This window comes from Zychaea mexicana, assembly GCF_025766255.1.
Source record: "Zychaea mexicana strain RSA 1403 chromosome Unknown BDB00scaffold_92, whole genome shotgun sequence".
In the NCBI taxonomy this organism is placed as follows: domain Eukaryota; kingdom Fungi; phylum Mucoromycota; class Mucoromycetes; order Mucorales; family Lichtheimiaceae; genus Zychaea; species Zychaea mexicana.
Genome location: NW_026516755.1, coordinates 27,150 through 51,948, shown reverse-complemented (window position 1 = coordinate 51,948; position 24,799 = coordinate 27,150). Strand labels below are relative to the sequence as shown.

Below are 24,799 nucleotides of genomic sequence, written 5' to 3'. Positions count from 1 at the left end.
TTGTGAATCGGGAAAGATATGTGCGTTGGTTCTCCCACGCCAGAGATTACATAACAAGATCAAAGCAGTACATGTACAGTCATTTCAAGAAATGAAGTCGCTGATTTAGAGTTTGATGTCGTGCAAGAAATTCCCGTGTCCATCAATGATGTCGATTGAGCCAACAACGATGGCGTTGGTGAAGCTTGTTTATTATTAGTTGTCGCTTAGTCATTTGCCAAACTCTTGGCATCTCATCTTTATAAAGGAAACCTTGGCAATTTTCTTATTTTTCCTTTCTCTTTCTCAAATTTCATACTGATATTGAAAAATGAGCATGAGTTTTTTTTACAAAGATGGACAAGGGCATGTTGTTAATGAGAATGGAGTTGACCCATTGGATCTCGTTATTGATGAGGACCTATTTGCTATTGAAACGATAAGTTCTCGTACTCAATTTTCAAGGAATAAACCTCCTGAAAGACCTTGTAATCTCGTAATACACCCAGTTACGGATAAGACAAACACTGAAGATATTGATATGGAGTTATGCAGCAAGCGACGCTATACAGTTTACTCTAATGAAGACAAGACTAGATTTTTCATTTATTTTTCAGCAAATGCTTGAATGCTTCTGCTACTGCGAGAATTAAGTATTCACATCCGAGCAGCTCAGAGATGGGTCAAACGTTATTATGAGGATCTGGCGGAGAGCATCTTCGAAAAGGTCGGCATCGTATCTTTGGGGAGGAGCATAAGCAGTTTCTTTTAAATTATATTGATGAGTATCCTTCTGCTGTCGTACCAGAAGTAGCAGAGAGTTTAATGCAAAACTTTCAGGGCCTTGATGTTTCTCGTAGCACTATTATAACTTCATGACAACTGAGTGCAATCTATCTTTTAAGCAGGCACAATTCCAACCTGAAATAGCGAGGAAAGAATTCAACAAAGGTACGATTGGGTACAAAAGTGGCAGCAAACTGATTTGGATTTCATAGTGTTCCACATCAATTTGAAACGGGGTATGGCTTGGTCAAAGAAGGAAACTCCTGCAATAGTTACAGTAACCACGACAAAAGCGAACACAACATCGATTTTAGGTGCCATATCTGCCACCGCCTCAATTAATGTTAGTTTGAGAGTTCCAAAGCGTATTAAAAAGAGAAAGTCTGGACGCGAAACTGGCGGTTATAGCATGGGAACAGTGACGGGACATTATTCTGAGCTTCTTAAAAGCTACTCTTGATGAAATGGACAAGTATCCAGGGATGAAGGGGCATTATTATCTTGTCATAGATAATGCCCCCATCCACAGTTTAGCTGATATGTATCATATAGAATAATATATTCACTCTCGAGGATATCGATGTGTGTATCTTCCTCCGTATTCTCCAGAGCTGAACCTTATTGAGCAATTCTGGTCAGTTGTCAAGATTAAAGTTAAGCGAAATAAATCCCTGAAAAAAAAACACTAGTAACTAGTAGGATTGCTGAAGCTTGCGATAGTTTATATTCAACTGACTTCAAAGGCTTTGTTTCTCATTCTGCCGAGTGTTTTTGCAGGTGTCTTGACAAAGAAAGGCTATAAAGTAGCAAACCAGCTGAAGAAAAAAAGAAAAAGTAAAAACGGGTGTGTCCTATAGCGGGTGGATCCATGCACGCCAAAATAGCTGCCAGTCGGTGCATCCAGCACACAAAAAATAATGTCAAATGAAAGTCTCATTTCACTCCCACAGTTTCTTTTTATGGTGCATCCCGTTTATAATCGCAAAAAAGTGAACCCTCATCAAAGATCAGTGTGGTAAACCACACTACTTTGAGATTGATCCGGACAACTCAACCCACTCCGCCGTCTTCGTAACCATTAGAACGCAGTAGAGAGAACACCACACACACGGTTGAATCAATTATTACATAATTAGCACCATATCGATAATCTCTCAAACATGGATTACCAATCGAGAATAACTCAGGACCAACCATTGTATACACATTGTCCTATTCTCGAGTTAGTCAGCACTTCCTTTGAATCTAGCTTATCTGAGTTGAGCGAAGTGTACCTGTCAAAGAGCGGATACCAATTCCAGCACTGACAAAGGTGAGACTTCGCCAAACAAGGAACACACTGATCATAGCAAAGATGACTCTTTACAATCGGAAGACAACGTCCATTATCATAGCCGACAAACTCAACCTTCCCATCCTTCTTCATCTTTGAAACATCCGAAATCCGGCATGTCCGCGATCTATTCATCATTCATCCAGACGGAAGTCTAGACACCATCTTCAACAGTATATAAAGGGTTGTGAATTCATTCAATGAAAATCATCTAATATTTGACTCTCACTGTATTTCATATTGTCTTTTATTTTTATCTTTCACTCTTGTTACTTATCCACAACCCACGTTTATCACAATCAGTAAGTTAATGCTTTGCTTATTTGTTGTTTGAATATCTTCTCTAGCATCTTTAGAATAGTTATTGAACTTGGGTTTACTTATTTTGTTTGTAAAAAAAAAGTTATCAGCCATCAAAGTTGGCTGCTTTTGCTAGTTTTTGGCTGAGGTGGTATAAATTTGAAACACTGAAGTTTATGCCGGATTCGAAGCCAGGATCGTTCTCAGCCAATAGAATTGCGTGCCGTATTTAATGTCTTTGCTAGTAAAGGTCAATAATACACAGGTTTGCATTTCTTAACAGCACCGCTCTTGTATTTAACGTGCAGTTAAATAAAATTGGACCTTGGTCCTCTATAAAATAGAATAATAATACACAGGTATTTTTCTGTGACCAGTCCATGACTCTGTCAGAAAATTTGGCTGTGCATTTTGTGACCTAAGTGACCAGTAAAGCAGATAGTGTACATTGAGGAGACATACAGCCGCGATATGTCTGGAGAAGAAACGGATAAAGAGGTCCAAAAAAATGAAGTCGCATAGGCGCATAGGCATAACAATATAAAGACGGACTTTAAAACATCAATTGAAACATTGGCAATTATAAACAGGATGCACCATATTTCATAACTTTTGTGGTAATCATGGCAACAAGTGATGAAGAAACTGTGGTCGCCCCTGAAACAAGTTGTAAAAATAAATCAAAGAGATCTGTATCCGACCTGTCTGAGGATGAAGCTGAAGCTACTGAAGACAACGAATTTCGTTGTTCCTTTTGCCCTGCTGTATTGACCAACAAGTTGGAATGGAAACAACACCAGTGTCGCAAACATTTATCAGTTGTTAATGTCACACTTGGCAATTGTAAGAACTGTAGATTCCTATTATTCGCCTGTGTATACATGTAGTTTTGCACTTCCAGTGCTCAAGCTCAGGTTGATTGACACCTCCTTTGTCACCAAATCAAAATCAGTAGTGACCCGTCAACCCGAGTTTTGACCCGACCCGTCCAATTGCGACCCCTAGTTATGACAAAACAAAGCAAGATAAATTTCTGGCGATATTCGAAGAACCAAATCACTGAACGTCAACTCATGTACAAGTGTTCATTATCAGTGTCATCCTTGCGCCAATATACATCTGGTTTCAAGCACCCCCGTACCTATGCCACGTGGCGAGCAACACTAGACGGCCTTGATAATGATCTTCTACAACCAGCAACAATCTTTACCATCGCTGACGTCCCAAATATTCAGGGATACGGGGTTTCGGACATGTCAATGGCGAAACCAGCAAGCCTGGTCCTCCAAACGATCGCAATAGCAGTGATGACGGAACGCCCACTTGAAAACAAGGATATTGAGAAAATCATTGGCTCAAGGGAAGATGCCATGTCACGCGCGTTATTGGCGCAATTGCAGTAGTCGCGACATGATCTGGACCCCATCCATATTGCCCCTTTCCTGTCACCGATTGTCAAATCTGCAGCCAGTGTCTTGTCATCCGCCAACCAGAAAATCAAGACACATGTCGAGGCCAAACTGCAGACATTGTTTGGCAATCAAAATTAAATAAAAAGAAATGGAAAATCAAATCAGTATCTTTTTTTGTGCTGGATCCACCGACTCACAGCCATTTTGGACTGCGTGGACCCACCCGCTTTTACTTTTTCTTTTTTTCTTCAGCTGGTTTGCTACTTTATACAGTGGTTCCCCGTTTAATTTCAACCTCAAAGGGGGTCTATAAAGTGTTGAGACTACTGAGGGTTGACACAAAACGAGGGTGATTCAAGCAGTGTTCTATGCTTAAAGGGGGTATAGAAAAAAGTTGAAATAACTGAGGGTTTATCTTATTGAGAGTGAAATTAAACAGGGATCCACTGTAGCCTTTCTTTGTCAAGACACCTTCAAAAACACTCGGCAGAATGAGAAACAAAGCCTTTGAAGTCAGTTGAATATAAACTATCGCAAGCTTCAGCAATCCTACTAGTCACTAGTGTTTTTTTTCCAGGAATTTATTTCGCTTACTCTTGACAACTGACCAGAATTGCTTAATAGGGTTCAGCTCTGGAGAATACGGAGGAAGATACACACATCGATATCCTCGAGAGTGAATATATTATTCTATATGATACATATCAGCTAAACTGTGGATGGGGGCATTATCTATGACAAGATAATAATGCCCCTTCATCTCTGGATACTTGTCCATTTCATCAAGAGTAGCTTTTAAGAAGCTCAGAAAGATAATGTCCCGTCACTGTTCCCATGCTATAACCGCCAGTTTCGCGTCCAGACTTTCTCTTTTTAATATGCTTTGAAACTCTCAAACTAACATTAATTGAGGCGGTGGCAGATATGGCCACCAGAATCGATGTTTTGTTCGCTTTTGTCGTGGTTACTGTAACTATTGCAGGAGTTTCCTTCTTTGACCAAGCCATACCCCGTTTCAAATTGATGTGGAACACTATGAAATCCAAACCAGTTTGCTGCCACTTTTGTACCCAATCGTACCTTTGTTAAATTCTTTCCTCGCTATTTCAGGTTGGAATTGTGCCTGCTTAAAAGATAGATTGCACTCAGTTGTCATGAAGTTATAATAGTGCTACGAGAAACACTAAGGCTCTGAAAGTTTTGCGTTAAACTCTCTGCTACTTCTGGTACGACAGCAGAAGGATACTCATCAATATAATTTAAAAAAAGCTGCTATGCTCCTCCCCCAGAATACGATGTCGACCTCTTCGAAGATGCTTCCAGGATCCTCATAATAACGTTTGACCCATCTGTGAGCTGCTCGGATGTGAATACCTAATTCTCGCAGTAGCAGAAGCATTCAAGCATTTGCTAAAAAAATAAATGAAAAAATCGAGTCTTGTATTCATTAGAGTAAACTGTATAGCGTCGCTTGCTGCATAACTCCATATCAATATCTTCAGTGTGTGTCTTACCCGTAACTGGGTGTATTACGAGATTACAAGGTCTTTCAGGAGGTTTATTCCTTGAAAATTGAGTACGAGAACTTATCGTTTCAATAGCAAATAGGTCCTCATCAATAACGAGATCCAATGAGTCAACTCCATTATCATTAACAACATGCCCTTGTCCATCTTTGTAAAAAAAATTCATGCTCATTTTTCAATATCAGTATGAAATTTGAGAAAGAGAAAGGAAAAATAAGAAAATTGCCAAGGTTTCCTTTATAAAGATGAGATGCCAAGAGTTTGTCAAATGACTAAACGACAACTAATAATAAACAAGCTTCACCAACGCCATCGTTGTTGGATCAATCGACATCAGTAAAGGACGACATCAAACTCAAAATCAGCGACTTTATTTCTTGAAATGACTGTATGTATGTACTACTTACTACCCGCTCTGTGCTAATCCTTTTTCCCTTCCTATTGAAACTTAGCCTTGAATTACATGCTAGCTAGTTGTATTTAATAACAGTATGATAGCGCAAAAGATGCGTGGGTTCTTAAATGCCAGTATCCATCACAACAGACGCGTATGAGCTGTTTGCCTAAAATAAGCTTTGTGTCTGACAGTAAAGGACACCCGGAACGTCGGCCCGATGTTCCGATGACAGTCACTCGAGCGAACCGAACACCATTTTTTTTTATTTCCAGTTTACACACACACACACTCATAAAAATTAACAATCTACAAAATGTCAATACGACAGTGTTGTTGCTCGGCATGGCGTGCGACAGCTGGCAATACTCGATTCAATCGACTGCATTTACGCCGAGAATTTACCAGAACCACCACCACCACTACCACCAACAATACCGCCGCTCATCAACAACAGCAGCAGCAGCTTGTCAAGTCGGCACAACACCCACGACGGTTACATAGCACAGTAGCAGCGGCAAAAAGTACAACAAAAACCGAAGAACAACAAGAACAACAAGAAGGCCATAACCATGCCGGACAACCGGCTCAGCAGCAGCAACAACAACTACAAGGTAATAACCATGTACGACAACTGTCTCAGCAAAAAGAACACCAACAAGAACAAAAGCACCATACCATAATGAACTTTACACAAAACTTGAACGCTATATGGGCCGAATTTACCGATCGCGTCGAAAAGCAACTCCCCCTGAACGACAGTGACTTTATCATGTTATGCAGCCGTATAAAAAAGGAAGGGTTTGGCGGTGCGCAAGAATCCATCCGTCGAATGCAAACCGTCCTGAGAGAAATCCATCGACGACAACTCGCCAGTGACACGTTTGTACGTGGCTGCAATATGTTGATCCATATGTTCATCACACACGGCGACCTGAAATCGGCCAGACTCGTCATCGACGGCATGATGCGATCACACTATCCACCCGATCCAGTCACGGTCAGCACTGTCATTAACGGCATCACACGATTGGGATCTTTGGGCGACATCCACGAGTTTTACCAGTCGCTTCAAGAACGTGAAATGTGGCCCGAGACGACTGGATTGTACCGCGCATTAATCTGGATTTTTGCGAATCGGGATGATCTCGAAGGTGCTCGCGTCTTTTATGCTGCCTATTTGAAAAAGCGGCATCTGATTACCACTACCACCACCACCACTACCGCCGAAGAAGGAGGACAAGGAGTAACCGCAGACAGCAATCAAGAAGGGGATGAGGTGTACAATGCCATGATCCAAGTCTATGGTGCTGTCAATCAGCCAGAGGGTGCACTCGCCGTATACCGTACGATGCTCAAACGTGGCCACCCACCGCCTACGCCGGGTACTTACCACGTCATGCTCAGCATGTTGCACAAATATGGCATGAAGGAACAAATGGAAAAGGTGTATGCCGACTTGAAAGCTGCGAAAGACGTGGAGATCAATGGGAGTCACTTGACGGCCATGGGACGGAGCCCAGAAGAAACGCTGGACGAAATGCATGCCTTGGGAATGCAGTGCAACGCACGCGACTATAACACGTTCATTGCCTCTTATGTCAAGGAAAACAGATTTAAAGAAGCCCTGGATATCTTCCACAGAATGATTCAAGCCGGCGTCGAACCCGATGTGTACAGCTACGGTATCATCTTGGACACGCTTGTCAAAGACCGAACACAACCAGCGGAAGCTGCTTTTGACTTTTATGAGACGATCAAGAGTCAAGGTATTAAACCAGACGTGGTACTTTACACATCGTTGATTTCGGCGTGTGCCAAGACCCAGGACATGGAAAAGGCCATGTCGTTGTTAAAGGAGATGGAATCGTTTGGAGTGCAACCCAATGTCTATACATTCAACTCGATTCTGGGCTTATTGTCAAGGAAACAGCAGCTGGCACCGGAAGATATGGAACAGGCGGAACACTTGTGGGACAAGATGACGGAACTCAAGGTCAGGCCGGATACTCGAAGCTTTAATGTACATTTTACTCTGCTGTCGAAACTGGTTCGTCCCGCTGTGGTTCAAGAGGAAGATGGTGACAAGATTTTGTGGAAGACCGATGGCAGAACGGGCGTAGCTACACCACAGCCCGTACAAAAGATGCTCCAACTCTACCGCTCCATGCGTCGTAACCACTGTCGTCCGGATTTTGCTACCCATACCATTGTCATCAACACATTGGTCTCGTCGGGCCATTTGCGACAAGCCATGCAAGTGTACGATGACTCCAAAACTACGCGGGTAAAGCTGCCGGTTTCGGTGTACAATGAAATCATGAGCGCACTCGACAAGGCTAAGCAGACTTCACAAATCATGAATATCTGGCACGACATGAAGACGGCCCAGGTGTTGCCTGATAATACCAGTTACACGCTTGCGCTGGATGCATGCGAACAGCTTGGTTTGGCCGAGTCGTTTTCGAAAATCCGTGCACAACGCAAACAGGATATTGAAAGATTATTAGAGTTGGATAGAAGGCAGACGGAAAGAATGGAATTCTCATCGTCTGTTATGAACAATAAAGAAGATTCTTAATAATAACGTCTTGCATTTACAACTATCTTTTGCAACAGTATCTACAACTGCTTTTATTCGCTGATGCTTTTAATTTTTCATTATGATACCGTCATGTATGACCGACTGTAGTATTTTGTGTATATGGAAAGCATATATACATGTTATTGCGATATAAGAGTAGTGTGTGTAATGACGACTACTAGTCAAACGCATATAGGTAAAAGCAATAAGGGCATGGCGAGTTTAACTATAGATTGTTCACAGATCATGATCAGCAGCCAACCTTCCGCACTTCTCCTCTTGCTCTTTGAGGCTCTGCAAAGTGACATGGCACGGAGCACGTCAGTCCTGGCCTTGATAATTTCACCCAAGAATACATAATACACTACGAACATAATATGTTGTTCATTTTTGTATACAAAATGTGTAAGATACATTCGTGTTTGTTATTCGATGACCATTTTCTTTTCGCATCACACGTACTACTCTCCCTGTTCCATCTCCTATTAAAGTATAATCCATATCGTACCCCATCTTGACAACTTCGATTTCTGTCTTTTCTTCACCTCCGACGTCCCAGTTTATTATAGGGGCGGGCCTTTGTCGCCTTCGCACCTTGGTCTTGTGCCTCTTCCCTTCGCTACAAGTCAATCTCACAGAGCTTCTGCTCGGCGGCTCGTTGTAGGAATTATAGGAAGAAAATGATGAAGCTTGTATTAGATCGTAAGATCTATGATAACATCCTTGGTAAGATAACCTGAAAACATTGAAAAAAAAAAGAGGAAGAAAGCTACTTACATGATGGTTTGGTTGATGCACCGATAGTAATCCGCCAATGAGTGCACAATTTCAATAAGGAGCGAAAGACCTAGATCAACTACAATATGTACTCATGTTATTAGTTGTCTTTATCGTATTAGCACAGTACTTCCACCTTCCGCTAGTATTTTTTATGTTATCGGTTCTCCTGGCGTTCTTCTGCATGATTATACTTCTGAAAGTTTGATTGGATTTTATAGTAACTTCAACTTCAGTGTTGCTCCACATGTTATGCGTGCAGCCTTTTCAATAAGATAAGCGAAAAAAGCAACTTACTGACGTGCGCTATACAAACGTCTTTGCTCGTGCGACTCTTGTGAACTGATGGCTGCTTGCAGAGTAAGAAGGCTCGATTGCTTGTCACTTGATAAAACATACACAATCAGTGTTTTATGGAGGAGGAGTTGTTAATAGTCTTCATTATTAAAAACGAGTCCATAAAAAACATGTAGCGAACAAAGGGTTCAACGTGACGCTTACATATCACTGATATCGTTCGAACTGTTTTGACGGTCCATATTTTTTTTTATAAATTATCTGATAGTAGTCGTTCAGATTTACAATTTATCACTCAGGATTGATTAAATATCATGTAGGACTCGAGGAAGGGGAAAAGAGAGAAGGGAAAGTAAGACTCCCAATCACCTACGGTCGTGTCTGGCACATCTGCATTTCTGTTTTGATCACTTTGTTTTGGCAGATGAGCACAAACACGTCATGCACGCCGCATAATTATTTTGCATTGCAGTTGATGCTGTCCCTCATGCATCACGTTGATTAGCAGCTCAAATCAATGATTGTACATTTTGAAAGTGATGATATCGTTGCTGCTGATGACCATCATGGCTATCTGTTTTATTGTTCGATAGCATGTACTACATGGACACAGAAGTACTATCGATACTATAAGCAAATACTGTTTGTGCGTGTATGTGTAGCAGTAAGGATTCTTCTTTTTCACACCCTGTGATGCGTTGATGGTGCCAATCCGTCCTTTTCCAAGGCATCAATGAGCTCATAAATTTCCTTGTAGATTTCCACTTCATTAAGCTTAACTTTAATTGTATCCTTCATCAGCGAGGTAGCTTCGATTGGAATTTGAGAAGCGAATTGGTCACTACGGCATAAAGAGTATTCGTCAGCCGTGAAGATATTACACGTACTGTTTGTTTCTTTACAAGTATCGTTTGCATTCCAGGCGCTTTCACAGGTTTCTTTTTTTGCGCGTAATCATAGAGACTTTGTAAGTACTATACTTGCATTGTTGTCCGCGCAGTAGATCGATGGGCATCGCTTGTTTGCGTCATGTTAGGTTGTTGGGTACGCATCGCTGCATAGCTATTAACAAGTTCATTGATTGTGTGCAACAATCTGACCATTCTTGTATCGACTACAGTACATAACGTAGAGTACAATTTACCGTTCAATATTTCAAATTTCATTTAGTACTTATTACGAAAAGAGAAGAAATACGTTGTCCTTAGTATGATACTAACATTGTTTAGCGTAGTGTCTGTGTAGAACGTGGTGATAACTGGCTTTCTCGTAGCTTTTGTTTCAGAAAAAAGAAAACACACAAATCGACTTTAGTTTGCACGCCATAGATTGCTCACAGGTGTTTTTAGAGTACCATTTCCATACTTCATACATACCATGCGTGAAGTCGAATTAATGCGGTGGTCGCAAAACGAACCGGTTGCTGCTGCTGTTGGGCTTGCTGTTGATTATAATGTTGTTGCTGTTGCTGTTGTACTTCGTCGTTTTGTTGTTGCACAGTGTCTTCTACTTGATCTTGAGCAACCGACGACGACGATGGTGGTGGTGACGACAATGCTGCGAGTTCTGACATGCTATCAGTGTCACGCCTCGTTTCTTGAAGTCGACCGGTGCTATAGTGTATATGTTATCATCTCGAGGTTGACAAGTTTATGTGAAAAAGCTACTACTGCTGGAGGTAATATAGATATATAAAAAAAGAACTTAGTACATATCATACGTTTCTTCTTCTGTTGTATCAATACTACGAGGTCGCTTCATCCTCTGCTCGATAAAGAAAAAGGAGAAGAAGAAAATCGACCACTTCTTTCCCGCGCTACCGCTACCGCCTTTTGTTTCTATTGGCTTACAACTTGTGACGATTCAACCCTGTCATTCTCTTGAATACAGTACATACGCTAATCACATAGAAAATATTTTGCATGTGACAATTGAAAGTCAATAGGTAGCTTTTATAAGTTTACAGCTACTAAGAGTCATCCACCGTCTTTGTTCAACATTGTAGTGGGAAAGTTATAGCTAGGCGTTAGGGTACTGCTCATGTATTCGTCAACTCTGCATTGTAGTATGACATCATAAAGTTTCATTTAGCTTACCAAGCGCATCAACGAACAAGCCGTGTGCTGAACATACCGATGCTTTAAAGGAAGACGAGAGCTCCACCAATAATGATCGAAATAACAATTAAGGACGGCGATGTGTCGACAAAAGTTTAAGTTGCTTGTTCTATTTCATTTATCAAAAATGGACAGAATGAAAGAAAAAAATCGCAGAAAATGTGTCAAAATAAAAGAAGTATCATACATAATTTAATACAATGACAAGCTTTGGTGGAATACAATTAATGACTTGATGCGCAATATGATGGATGAACGAGAAGAGTTACGGTACAAGAGCTGCTTGCAGTCACGCACCGTTAACAGCATAGCTTCTTTGAACATGGGAAAAGTCTAACAACAAACGTTATCTTTCTGCCATAAATTATGCGAGAGCAGCAAGTAATATGTAACAGTAGTGGATGTTTGACTAGGAATACATAAGTTAATTTACATATTTCGTTAAGAAACAAGAATAACTTGATGTGCAATATGTAGTTTATCCGGGACCGTTGTTTACTTTACTTTGAGCATTTATATTCTAACATTGCTAACAAAGAGATGTACAGCTGCTGTGTCTGACACAGTTACTGTATGATCATAATGTAATAAGTGGGCAGCAGTCCAAGGAGCATGGATGCAGGGCTTAATCAATGTTCATATTAATGACTAATTGAGAGACAATGAAAATAACCCACGCATGATATAAAATAGTAATACCATGTCCATATATGATACAAAGGCAAAAGCTTTTTTAACAGATGCTGTGAAAGTTTAGAAAACATTTAAGAAAGACTGTGCAAGCTTTTTTGGACTAATATCTAGTACAATACGTTGACTTTCTTCGAAATACCAATCATGCTTACTGTATCGCACATCTAATCGACTACATGTTATATGAATTGTAAAACATGGTTTTTATGTGAAGCTGTTCTCGGATGGTATTTGACAACAGCATGAACCACCATTAGTACTGTATTTATTTCTAGGAAGCCAGCAACTCAGTAAATTCCCTACGTTATATGTATGCTGTCCACAATATGTATAGCTGAAAAAAACAAATTATCTCGCGGTTATCATACATATCACCCGTAGACATTTAAAACTGTAGTGTCCATCCAAATATCGGACACTGTCTTTTTTGTTTGATTAAACCTGAGGACGTTATTAACACGTTGTCAATGCATGCATGATTTATCAAAAAATGAATAGGTAATAATATGGTCTTCTATACAAACCAGTTTCTTGCATATATCATGTAAGAGCACCATTGGATAAATGAGAATAGCTGATTAAATATCCCATGATGCTCGCAAACGGAAACATCCACACGTACAATGACGTGATATCTACCCAATCATCCATACGGTCAGAGAAACCAGTTATATTAAGGTATATCATGGTTAATTCAGGTTTTTTCTTTCCTGTGGTGAACATTTTTAAAGTATTTAATACGAAAGAACAACGTGGTTTAATAATAAAAAGTTTCGTTCACACGCCTTTTTCAACCTTACTTTTACCTTTTCATCTTTCATCAAGCGTAGATCGATAACAACCACAAAATGGGATACCCGCGATGGGAAGATGTATCCGTTAAGGTTCTACACCTAAAGTCCGAAGAGATTTACCGCTTCTTTGTTCCCCGGCATATACCGATAAAAGATCTGTTTGCAAAGGTTAGTAGCAGCTTTCTATCTCATTGCGTATCTTGATACTACTCAGTATATATGGCTCTCTCATATGTGATAATAAAGCTTGAGCAGATTTACAAACTGAAGAAAAATGAGTACATTGTTTATTATCAAGACGATGAAAAAAGCAAGGTCAACTTAGCCACTGAGGATGACCTACATTGTGCGCTAAACAGACGTCAAGCAAAAGACGGAAGAGGCGTGGATTACGGCGGCAAGCCCATATACTTTATGAGGCTATTCATAAAACCGATTAGTCGAAAAGACAAGCAGAAGGAGGAGGAAGAAAAAAGGAAAAACGAACAGAACAAGGACGAAGGAGAAAAAAGGAAGACAAAGCTGATTTGTTATCTCTCTTCAGCCTATAGTACAGTATGAACTTCCTGTATGTATGTATAAAGCAACGAGATATTCAGTTTGCTATAACTTGATTCGTGTGTTAATGGCGATTTGTAATACTGCATACAAGGTCATTTCACAAAGTGTACTTATACGCATAGAACAGACCATTCCACCAAGTTGTAAAAATACAATTTCTGCAGCACTGATCGCATCAATGGACATACAACATTTGGCTTGTAAATGACAATAGCCAAGTTATTAGCTTCAGGGAACTCTCCGGATCTGCGTCATAAATCGTTTCATTGAGCTCACTGTGCCTATCCCGACATGTCGGCAACGTGCGGAAAGCAGAATAAGGGAACGTGCGATGGGTGGATGTGCCGCGTTTTATTGGAAGCGAAATGTAATTTTTCAGAAACTGAACTCGTCACGAAGCAATTATAATGTTTTGAAAGCAAGGTGACTAGTATCCGTAGATGCACATGTTGAGTGCTGTAGGTACGTGCCAATCACACGTAGTATGAGTCGTCGGTATAGTGGAAGTACTTCTTGCTAATGCATGCCTGCGGTTGTAATCCAAAGGGCTGTGCCCTGATATACGATGAACAGGTATAACAATAGACAGCACACACGGTCGAAGCCCTGATTTGGAAAACACTCATAAAGTATTTGAAATGTGGTATGTAGTTGTATCGCGTAAGGTGCCAGGTATACCATCAATTTGATCCTCTAGTTGTGTACATAATTATAGCTTGTTCTGGAAGTGACTTGATATCATCGTCGCCTCTGACGCAAGAAGCCGTTGTTGTAATTTTTTCTGAGATGTTTGAATATATCATAGCGAGCTTCTAACGTCACTGAGACAAGTTCCTCCGATCTAGCGATCATATACCAATTAGTTGTCGTGTTTAAAAGTTAGAAATGTATGTTGGGATATTGAGCATCGTATAAACCCCTGTATCACATATCTGACGGATGCTGCATTTGTATGGCTTGTTACAAAGTTGTTTTTGATTTTGTGAACATATAGAAGCAACTTTGGTATCTTGGTTTGTTCGAGTAAGGTACTGTATATAGCATTGTTATGCCATTCACCTGATGGACGTTTGTTATGGTTTTTTTATGGTTCCTGCTTTGTATATGTAATTCGTTGCGTTTTAATTTTCTGACTCTTACGCTGGCGTCTATCTCGGTCATCATATCATAGCTTGTGTTCGTGTAATATCTTGCTGTTTAGTCTGTGTCCAGAAGTTGATTCTGTCGTGTGATTAAGCGTCGGAACCAAAGTGTTTTGTATCGATCCGATCCGTGTGTGCCGTTCAAGCGTTGTATAAAATCTATAACGAGTATTTCCCTATACTACTGTAGTTATAAACTAAGCTTATCGAACCACTTGTTGCGCTTACCACTCAATGAGAGGACGACATACGAAGTTAACAACATAGAATGTAAAGAGATGAAGGTTATAGAAATTGGGACTATGTGAAATGTAATTCCTGGTGACAGGATGGATAGCCGTCTATTTTCGATTCACCGTAAGATGTTCAATAGGCATAAGCAGTATAGGGATGTGGCAGTTGTTGAAAATGTCTCAATGTTATTACATAAATAGAAGAAAAATGCCAACGTTGTGATAATATATGTCTGTTTTTTAAGATGAAAGATCAGACTAGTCTAATTTTATTTTATTTTTCTCTCGCGTTTATTGGATTTCGTAAAAATGCGTGCAAAAGCGTACAATTCACCTCACTGTAAACATGCTAATTTTACAGGCTCTCATACCCATTTTATACTATTATTTTTAATGTTTGTTTATAATGAAAGAAGCAAAATATAGATCTTGCATTATTTTTATTTTTGGAAAAATGTTACATTTTCTACTTATGTGTGAGATTGGTCCATTACAGATGCGACGATAAGAATAAAAATTATGCAGCTAAATATAGCTTTCGCTTGTTTTTTATCGATATGAGTAAAAAGGCTTGATTTGGCGTTCAGTTCTCGAGTTTATCTTTTCTTCCAATATCAATGCAACATGTATACAGCCTAGTCAAACAAATCATTTTAAAGCTCTTTGAGATAACATGATTTTGTACAATAACAGATATGCATGAATACGATAAACAAACGAGGATATGTATAACCGATGGTCGTCCATTGGGCGTTTACTGAATGGACGGTGTTGGTTGAGTAATTTTCCCACGGCCTCTGGCCTGCTTTGGCATTACATTAAATTTGTATTCAGCTCGTTGAAAAGGCGGGGCGAATTAGCACGTGCTTTTTAATTAAAGTTAACACGCATGTAAATTAGGCGGGTGGAGTAAGGAATATGGAGCTTTGCAAACCAAAGTTTGAAAACGCAAGCCATTACATACCTTGTCACGATGTTAGAGCTGATGCGTTTCGCAGTAATACTCAAAAATCAGCTTTAGAACGAGAGACACCGTCATTGCATTTTTATTATATTTCACGTGTATTACCACCACATTAACCTTACAATATGATAAGTCCGGGCATTTATGATGCGTACCAAGCAGCGGCTCAATCCCCGTGACAAGATCATGGAAATGGTTTACACTCGAGTAAGCATTACTTCGCCTGTTGCAATAAAGAAAAGAAGATTCCTCTCATGATAATATTGATGAATGTGAAATAATGATCAAGAGGAACACTTTGTTGTTGCTGTTCATCAGATTGCATATGTGAGCTCTTGATGATGAATGTACTGTGTACTGCTGCTAAGTGCATCTATTATACTACTAGCAGAATCGAGCACGAGAGTGGTCAACAGCATAAATAGGAAGCCGATCAATTTATCGTATAGTTACATTTTGTAATATATACAGACTTGGCGCAAACTCATACTGGAGCACAAAAAGTATATCTGAAGACGATCGCTGTACGTGAAACATTGATCCAAGTTTGTATTGTTGTCTGGCTGTTCTTCCGTTCCCAGCAATGGTGTGCTCCCAAACATAAGAAAAGCCACAAGAGACACGCTGCTGTCTGCCATGGTTGTTTAAACTTTATTAGATTTTAGGTATTACCAATTCTGTCTTTTTCTTCCATTTATGGTGCTTGGTCGCGCGATGTTGTTATGGATCGTAAAATTAGTTGCTGAAGGATAAAAGGCACTGAGACAACAAAAGTGTCAAGTGAGAGTGGGAAAGCAGTCGGTAGCATGATCATGTAACTGAATGTCACTACACAGCATGGGTAATGGAGAAGACCAAGGTTGAATACGCACTAACGGAGGAAGGGCCGCCACTAAGCTATATATAACAAGAATCAAGGCCCTCTATCCTGTCATGGAGCCGAACTCTTGACCCCGCAGATCTGAGGGAATGTGCCATCTTCTGGCTCTGCGTCGTTAAACATGCTCACAGTGATACGCTTGATTGATCCATGCGACGATCAAAGATACAAAAGGTTCAAGAAGCATTTCTTTCCTTTCTTTCAGTGATTTTGACAGCGTATGATATACAGTGGAGGTAATGGTACGACTTTCAGCTTTGCATAACCTTCAATAGGGTGCTACGTCTATAAACGCTTTCATGCCCTTGCGCACTACCGAGAACACTCTTCTTGGGCCGTTGTATCACTCCACCACGAAAACAGGACGCATGATCTGTGTTCCTCGAGCATTTACAATGAATGAACAGACAGGCCGGTTCCCGTTTCTTTTTTGTTTCAGTTGCTGCAGGAGCCCAAGTGCTATTTTTCAAGTAGCGCCAACAGTATCCAATTGCTTTTTGTTGTTATCGTCGCCGTTAAAGGCTCACACGTGTAAAGAAAGATGTATACTACATACTCCCCATTGTAACATTATTAATTAAAACTTTCAAGGGTCAAAATTTTCTTCTTCTGAGTATTAAGGGTCCTATGAGCGGGTAGGGGGTTCAAATGGCAAAATCATATTAGAGCAAATGATAATAATGCTGCTGCTTTTGCCATGGTGCTGCATTGGGCGGTAAAACGTTATGCCTTTATCCGTGTGACACGAAATCGAAAGCGAAAAAACTTGACAAGCGCAAAATCGGCAAAGTGTGCAATGGTGTGACCATCGGCCCAAGAATCTGGCCGGCTAACTAAATTCTTTCGGTCGACAGTTTTTCTTTTATGTGATATACGTATATAGCAGGTATGTTAACTCTGTGTGTACTACACAGCACAATGAGTGAGCCGAGAAGATGTGCGTGCATTCCCACCCTTTCTTCTATTGTGTTAGCAGCTTTTCTTCCTTCTCCTGTTTCCAACCCCGGGGAAAAGTTATGCACATGCGTGTGCAAGCCCCACCTGCTTTTTTGTTTCATTTTTGACAGCTTTGCAATATCAAACACACCCACATGCACATCTCACCCTCTCGCTTTTGCGGTCAGATAGGTCGGAGGGCGGGAAACCTCAGGGAAAAGAAAGGGTCACCACGGAGGGTTGGGGTGTGGGCTGCTGGTTTCGAAATTCCACAAAGATATTAAACTAAAAGACGAACATTCTATTTGTAATCTTAAAATAGGTGAAAACAGAGGAATAACAAGTTTTTCTTTACAAACATTGCGTTGCATGCGTTGTAGTAGTAACAGTGATGATGATAGTGATAATGTATGTATGCGTATGTGTGATTTGTAATAAAAGGGTCAAGTGTATACGGGATTGGGGGAGGGGGGGTTAAATAATGTTGTTGCCTGTCCGTTTCTGCCACAACATGTTTGATTACTACTACTACTACTACTTCTACTATGTACTGTGTACTCATAGCATAGCAGTGAGAATAATGAGTTGCAGTAGTAGTAATCGGCGTCCTGATATGTCCCATCTAGTATTCATCGTCGTTCGCGTCTAGTATACGATTATCGTTGATGTCTTTGTGTTTTGATTTTATCCGAAAAGTTGAATACTGCTGGTTAGCCAGTTTCTGCGTCTTCGTCGAGACTTGCAGGTCGTTTCTTTTTACTGCTGCAGCTGCTGATTCCGCCGCTTGTGCTGTCATCTTCCTTCCGTACAGGAATCTTCACGCCTTGTCGCAGAAAACATTGAGAAAGCTCCGTCCGTGCTATGGATCGAAAACCGTGTAAAATAAAAAACATTTAACGGCACGAAATAAGAAAAAAAGGCATGTGAATTGCTGTAGGTGAGATTGGTACGGATGGATGGAAAGGTAAGAGTAATCATGTCCCTTCCATCCCCATTGTCCCCGACTTCCAAGAGCCAGATGTATTATATAATATATATAAAACCCTCATACGTGCTACGCCCGGAAAGCTCTTTGCAGGATAAATGGTGAAAGCGTCCGTGTAGATTTTCGATAGTGTGCTCGACGACTGATCCGGTGACATGCATGGTCTAGTGTTTATCGTTTTCAAATCTTCAGCACTTATTTCAGGCATGCAATTTGGGGGGGGGGAGGGGGAGGATGAATGTTTCCCAGGTCCCTCCAAATATAGAGTGTACTTACGAACGCACGTCCACTAATGAGAACCCGAGCCTGTATGTCCCTTCAAGACGTACGCTGATATCGCTAAAAATAAAGTAAATCCCCATCTGGCCCTGAACATTATACAGCTTGATGGCTGACGCGACGAGACTACCGACAAGATTACGTTTCGTAGGCTCGACGATCACATTCGCTTCGGTCATCCCGTCCGCTTGCCAGTTGTCGCATAGGACCACAAAAAACGAGATATCGACGTCTCTGTAAGTTGCATTACTGTAAGAAGAAGTATATGATCGTTGCTCTTGTTCTTCCTTCATCGTGTACCGTATGCACATACACACACACACACTCTCTCTCTCTCGCTTCCTTCTTACTCTGCTTTGACTCGCATGCCGTCGGAGGTAGTTATCAGCAGTTCGACGATCGGTGGTGGACTAATGGGTCGTCGATCCTTTGTGCCGAATCCACAACGTCTCCCTAGCACCGGTTGCTGCGCAACGACCAGTTCGTAGTTCCTAATAGTGGTAGGTTCGCTGTTGTTGGCATATAGAGATAATCATGTTGGGCAACAGGCTTTGATGATGGCTCGATAGTGTCTTTTATTCTTCATATATTTACAGTACCATCCCATTGGGTTGTCAGGTGGCGGAAGATCCATCAACAATGGCCATTGCGATATGAACGTATCGTCTTCGAGGAATGGTAGTGGTAGAGGAACGGATTGGTTGATGAAGAATCCATACGGATCCTCAATGTGTTGCTGCTGCTGCTGTTGCTGCTGCTGTTGATTGTTCGGATCCTCATAGTTGTTGTTACTCGAGGAAGAGGTACCGCCCAGGTCAAAAGGCAGCATAGCGACCTAGAGAGAGAGAGGGGTGGGGAGAGGGAGAGAAGGAAACAAGAGATGGAGGATTAGGTGTCCAGAAGAGATTAGATATCAGCGTGTAAGAAAGAAGGCAAGGAAAAGGTGAGAGACAAAGAGTGGGAGAAAGAGTGGGAGAGAGAAAGAAGGAAAAAATCAAAGTCAAATAGAGTCAAGATGGGGCTTTTAAAAAAAAAAGTCTCTTTTCCATCTTTTTTTTTTTTTTCTTCCTTTTTTTTTGCACTCGTCGTTCTTTTTTGCATTAATAATATTGAAAAAAAAAAGATACGATATGAATGGGATTGGCCTGAAGTTTAAAAGTAGTCGCTCGCGACTTGATAAATGACATGTTTGATCCGATCGTGTGTTTGACTGTTAATTATCTCAGGAACCCCCCCCCCTTTCGATATGTGCAGACACAGACATGAGATTGTTTTTTCACATTTCACCCATGGTGATTACCTATTTTGGAATTTTATTAAGAACAGACACGTGTGTGTAACTCTTCTTTGGCTGGTTTCACTGCAGCTTATACGCGGGAAAGAGCGAGCATGTCGAGTTAGTCCTGTTTGGCAATCGGTATGTACTACTACTATACAGCTGGCTGTTTTACGACACAACAATTAGTGATAGCTCTCTCTCTTTCTCTTTCTCTCTTTCTGTGCAACGATGCAATTCTGTCATTAACATGCTCTGTTGTTTGTATAAGAAGAAAGACGTTTTATGGAAATGAACTAGGAATAATAATAATAATAATAAGAGTAGACAATAGGGAAATGCTGAGCAGGGACAAGGGAGGAGAAAGGGTTGTTTATAGCTGGAGGGATGCAAGTGTTGTTGTTGTTGTTGTTATATGTGGAAAGAGGAAGAAGATGATATAAAAGGGGGATTCCTTTTTTGTAGTGTGCATTGTTGTGTATATAGAATAAATGTAGTAGCGAAGATGTAGTGTGTGTGTTATTTAATGGTGACAAATGTGAGCAGGTGCGAGATATGTGGATGTTGAACAAGATGGGATTCTTGATTCGTTATGGGGTAGATGGATAGATGGGATGGTGGTCGCCTCTTTACCTCGGCGCAAGCAACGGCGTGCACGGTTCAGACCGCATCGATATGTCGAACTTGCGGTCGGGAAGAGTCACGGCCAATGGACGATGATCCGTGTGGTGGTACTGATGATGAAGTTGATGATGATGATGATGATGGGTGCGAGAACGAGGGCCTTCTTGCCAAGAACAACGGCGAAGACGACTTGAATGGTTGTTCTGCTTTGTCCAAGGCAGCTGTTCCGCCCAAAGCGACCCGCCACTCCGCACAGACTCCATTCCGCTATAATGTCCGTCCACTTGGTCCTCCTCGTCCTCCTCGTCATTGCGTTCCCACCCCTTCCAGCCACCTGTCCAGCTACGCATGAACTGCAAAAACCGCGTCTTTTCCTCTTCGGTGATCACCGACGACTGTTGTTGCGGCGGCTGCTGATGCTGCTGTTGCTGCTGCTCCTCATCTTCCTCGGGCACCGGAGGAATCGTCATTGAAGTATAGTCGGATTGCACAGGCGAAAGAGACCGCGGGGTCGACAGCGAGGGGCTTGTGACGCGCGAGTTTGCATCGTAGTATGGCGACGAAGAAGGCGTTGTTTCAGTCGTCGATGGTCGCTGATGATGTGCTGGTGGCGATGCACGTCTGTTACTACTGCCACTGTTGCTGCTACTGTTGTTTGTATTACTATTGTTCGAAGCAGCAGCTGCAGCGGCTACTGCTGCCAAGGCTGTGGTGATAGCCCCTCCTGTTGGTGACACGATAGGCTTCAGTTTGCGCTCGATGGCACCCACCGATCTTGGCCGACGTCCCCCTTTCTTTCCATCGACTTTGGGCACCAGCGACTTGAGTCGTTCGATTTCTTGCTGATAGTTGACGCCCGTAGTCATTCCTGCGAATGGATCATCGTCACGGTTGCTCTCGGGCGTCAGCAATGGTGGGGACGCTATTCCCTTTCTAGACCAGCGCTGCTGTCTCTTTTGCTGTTCTTCTTCCATATCGTCCAGCGTTGGTAAAGTCAATGGTTTTTTTAGCTGTCGTGGTCTTTCAATTGTTGTTGTTGTTGATGTTTTTGATGATGGGAGTTGCTGTTGCTGCTGCTTGTTCTGCAAAGTTTGGGCCATGTTTGTTTGTTCTTGATTTTTTTTTTTTGTTCTTTGGTCGTTGTTTGTGGCAAATTATAAAGTGCGGGGTAGAAGGGCTTTATATAGAAAGGTATTTATGTTAAAATGTAGGTTGCTAATTGCAGTTGTTAAAGGGCGGTTTTTTTTGAAGTGCGTTTTTATAATGTGGTGTATGTGTATATATATATATGAGAGAGCTGTGTGTGGTTGTGTATAGGAGTGGAGGGTGCAATGTGCTAATATAAAGAAGGAAGAAATAAATGGAGTTATGTACAGTTGTGGGGGAGGTTGGGGAACAGTGACGCTGAGTGTTGCAAATGCAGAACGTGGAATGGGCAAGAGAAAAAAGAAGAAGAAAGAGAGAGAGAGAGAGAGAGAGAAAGCACAGGCAAAATGGTCAAGATGGAATTAGGAAGAGATTATAGGAACATGTTCAGAGTTTTCAACGAGTTATAGTGGGCAGTTGTTGGAAACAAAAAGAAGAAAGACAAGAGGACAGAGAGAGAAAGGCCACGCACTAAAACCTGGCTTTGCCCCCAGCCGAAATTACTGACTCCCCACATACAACATACACACACACACACACACAAATTCATTATCCCCAAGCCACTAAATTTATTTTGTCTCCGACAAGCACGGAGGAGGAGGGGGGTTGCCATGCAGATTGGTTCAAGCAGAATGAATCTCATTGGCTGTATTTTACGGTAACTTCCTGCCGAATTTCATTTGTACCAATAGCATACACAGCGAATCAAAAGTGATACTCATGTATGGTTTCGGCCCAAGAGAAAGCTTTTATAAATTTCAAAGGGAAAGGGAAAATCAGCCAATGACAAGCACTCCCGCTGTATCAGATCGATTTCGACCGCAGCAGCACGTTTGTTTCAATGGGTTTATTGTTCTTATGCTTTGATTACTGTATCTGGAAAATGTAAATCCACTTGCTTTCTGATCAATAAGTTTGCCTACTATATTGACATATCCTCCAGAACATAGAGTCGATGGTATATCACATTAGCCGTCTTTGGTGTCACCGAGCATGTACATATATAAATGCACCAAGGAAAGACGGCTCAACCTCTAGTGAGTGGGAAATAATTTGAGCGGGTCCCACTCTAATGCATGGTTATTTTCTTCTACAGGCTAGAGCTGTAGTATGATGTAAGGAAGATGAAAAGAACAACGAGTGAGTCCTGCTGATGAGCTGTGTGCTGGTGCGCGCTATTAACATTTCCGAACCATGCAGATCGAAACTTGTACTTACACATTAGATAGGAAAAGCATGCCCCGGCTTGGCGAAAATAGTAAAGAACATTTAGGAAATATGCCTTGTAATATATAATAAACGTATAGAATTGCAATGTTGCTCGTGCTTTGAGAATATGTTTATTCTTTTTTTTATTGTTCAAGAAGCCATGGAATTGTTTTACACTTCAAAGAAAAAGCAATTTTGATTTGTATATGTATAAAAGAGGGTTATAAGAAAGAAATAAAGACAGAGAGAGAGAGAGAGAGAGAGAGAGAGAGAGAGAGGGAAAACAACTTGTTTTTTTTTCATGTGTGTTGTGCGATTTTTAAGAGAGAACTGTTGGTTTTTTTCATACGTAAGGTAAAAGAAGAAGGAATAAAATGATAATATGTACACTAGTAAAGAAGAAGACGAAAGAATATACAGCTACAAAAAAAAGATAGTAAAGGAGCGGTTGAAAATATGTTATAGAGGAAGAAAGAAGAAGAGTATATAAGCAAAAGAAGAAATAGGCAGCTTCTTTGTTTCGCTGTTGAAATGTATAATCTTAAGGAATATCATCCGTTAAAGGAGAAGAGCTGTAGTAGTAGTAGGATGGTAATGTTGATGTTGATAATGAGAAAGATGAGGAGGGAAATAGTGTTGCTGTTGTTCGTCATGTTGTAAAGTCCATGTTGTAGAGTATGAAGAAGGTGGTGTTGCCAAAGATGATGATGATGGCGATGCCGTGTTGTTTGTGGTGGTGGCACTAGTAGTATTACTACTACTACTACTACTAGCACGGGCTGCAGCTGCAGCTGCCGCAGCAATGGCCGCCACAATTGAGCCGCAGCCATTTTCAACCTTGAGATGGCGATTCAATGCATCCATGCGAGCAAAAGGTTTGCTACAGTTGGAGCAGACATAAGGTTTGATGTTCCAATGCAGTTTCTCGTGGCGGTTTCGATCGTGTTGTCGTGCAAATCGTCGACCGCAATGTTGACACGCATAAGGCCGTTCAGATGTGTGGGTGCGCATATGTGATGTAAGGTTGTATGGACGAGTGAAGGACTTGCCACAGCCAGGAAATTGGCAGTTGTACATGTTACTACATGATGATGATGATGATGATACTGAGCAAGTTTTGGACAAGGCAGTCTTGCTTTGTTGTTGTTGTTGTTGTTGTGAAACTTTTGTGGCAGTGGTAGTCTTTTTGCTGCTGCGTTGTTTCTTGGTAACCTTGTTGCTAGGTTTCCGTGTTCGTTGTTGTCGTGGTGATGGCTGCTGCTGATAGCATGCTGGCGCTGGGGGCGGCGTTTGGAGCAATGGTACATTGGCTGCTGGTACTGCTGCTGTTGCGGCTGGTGTAGCAGCAGTAATAGTAGTAGTGATATCTTCAAATGTAAATGAAAAATCGTCGATAGGGGTCGTAGTAGAAGAGGTAATAGACGATGTAGTAGTCATATTGCTGCTGTGGTGATCAGCCATTGCTGCAGTAGTAGTTGTGGGCATATACAAGGGATCTTCCAGGAAACCAAAGGTGCCATCGCTGGAAGATGCTGACATAAAGGTGGAATCAGTTGGAGAAACGGAATAAGT

The 24,799-nt window shown here is 41.3% G+C and overlaps 9 protein-coding genes across 9 annotated transcripts; 4 read left to right on the top strand and 5 right to left on the bottom strand.

Moving 5' to 3' along the window:
- Window positions 1-3,021: 3,021 nt before the first annotated feature.
- BDB00DRAFT_876592 (uncharacterized protein) lies at window positions 3,022-3,948 on the top strand (the record flags this gene model as incomplete). Its single annotated transcript, XM_053127496.1, has 3 exons — window positions 3,022-3,241; window positions 3,404-3,702; window positions 3,802-3,948. The coding sequence occupies 3 exons, from the start codon at window positions 3,022-3,024 to the stop codon at window positions 3,946-3,948; spliced, it is 666 nt and encodes a 221-aa protein (XP_052975489.1).
- A 1,631-nt stretch (window positions 3,949-5,579) lies between these two features.
- Window positions 5,580-8,320, top strand: BDB00DRAFT_844413 (uncharacterized protein). Its single transcript, XM_053125005.1, has 2 exons — window positions 5,580-5,724; window positions 5,789-8,320. The coding sequence occupies exon 2, from the start codon at window positions 6,047-6,049 to the stop codon at window positions 8,309-8,311; it is 2,265 nt and encodes a 754-aa protein (XP_052975488.1). The 5' UTR covers window positions 5,580-5,724; window positions 5,789-6,046; the 3' UTR covers window positions 8,312-8,320.
- An 83-nt stretch (window positions 8,321-8,403) lies between these two features.
- BDB00DRAFT_632828 (uncharacterized protein) lies at window positions 8,404-9,767 on the bottom strand. The gene is made up of 5 exons (XM_053118098.1): window positions 9,593-9,767; window positions 9,389-9,468; window positions 9,092-9,161; window positions 8,860-9,023; window positions 8,404-8,678 (listed from the first exon to the last, which is right to left on the bottom strand). The coding sequence occupies exons 1-5, from the start codon at window positions 9,628-9,630 to the stop codon at window positions 8,497-8,499; spliced, it is 534 nt and encodes a 177-aa protein (XP_052975487.1). The 5' UTR covers window positions 9,631-9,767; the 3' UTR covers window positions 8,404-8,496.
- Window positions 9,768-9,810: 43 nt separating this feature from the next.
- Window positions 9,811-11,190, bottom strand: BDB00DRAFT_844402 (uncharacterized protein). Its single transcript, XM_053125004.1, has 5 exons — window positions 11,109-11,190; window positions 10,765-11,001; window positions 10,609-10,661; window positions 10,373-10,502; window positions 9,811-10,229 (listed from the first exon to the last, which is right to left on the bottom strand). The coding sequence occupies exons 1-5, from the start codon at window positions 11,147-11,149 to the stop codon at window positions 10,070-10,072; spliced, it is 621 nt and encodes a 206-aa protein (XP_052975486.1). The 5' UTR covers window positions 11,150-11,190; the 3' UTR covers window positions 9,811-10,069.
- A 1,717-nt stretch (window positions 11,191-12,907) lies between these two features.
- BDB00DRAFT_632684 (uncharacterized protein) lies at window positions 12,908-13,811 on the top strand. The gene is made up of 2 exons (XM_053118097.1): window positions 12,908-13,160; window positions 13,239-13,811. The coding sequence occupies exons 1-2, from the start codon at window positions 13,047-13,049 to the stop codon at window positions 13,551-13,553; spliced, it is 429 nt and encodes a 142-aa protein (XP_052975485.1). The 5' UTR covers window positions 12,908-13,046; the 3' UTR covers window positions 13,554-13,811.
- Window positions 13,812-18,166: 4,355 nt separating this feature from the next.
- BDB00DRAFT_844378 (velvet factor-domain-containing protein) lies at window positions 18,167-20,061 on the bottom strand. Its single transcript, XM_053125003.1, has 5 exons — window positions 19,572-20,061; window positions 19,323-19,463; window positions 18,970-19,206; window positions 18,760-18,857; window positions 18,167-18,567 (listed from the first exon to the last, which is right to left on the bottom strand). The coding sequence occupies exons 1-5, from the start codon at window positions 19,799-19,801 to the stop codon at window positions 18,419-18,421; spliced, it is 855 nt and encodes a 284-aa protein (XP_052975484.1). The 5' UTR covers window positions 19,802-20,061; the 3' UTR covers window positions 18,167-18,418.
- A 201-nt stretch (window positions 20,062-20,262) lies between these two features.
- Window positions 20,263-20,784, top strand: BDB00DRAFT_632546 (uncharacterized protein). Its single transcript, XM_053118096.1, has one exon. The coding sequence runs from the start codon at window positions 20,392-20,394 to the stop codon at window positions 20,689-20,691; it is 300 nt and encodes a 99-aa protein (XP_052975483.1). The 5' UTR covers window positions 20,263-20,391; the 3' UTR covers window positions 20,692-20,784.
- BDB00DRAFT_844377 (uncharacterized protein) lies at window positions 20,458-22,452 on the bottom strand. The gene has a single exon (XM_053125002.1). It carries the CDS (start codon window positions 21,970-21,972, stop codon window positions 20,878-20,880), a length of 1,095 nt encoding a protein of 364 aa, XP_052975482.1. The 5' UTR covers window positions 21,973-22,452; the 3' UTR covers window positions 20,458-20,877.
- Window positions 22,453-24,064: 1,612 nt separating this feature from the next.
- BDB00DRAFT_740332 (uncharacterized protein) lies at window positions 24,065-24,304 on the bottom strand (the record flags this gene model as incomplete). Its single annotated transcript, XM_053118447.1, has 1 exon — window positions 24,065-24,304. A coding segment is annotated over one exon (240 nt), but the record flags the coding sequence as incomplete, so codon positions are not given.
- Between the last annotated feature and the right edge of the window lie 495 nt (window positions 24,305-24,799).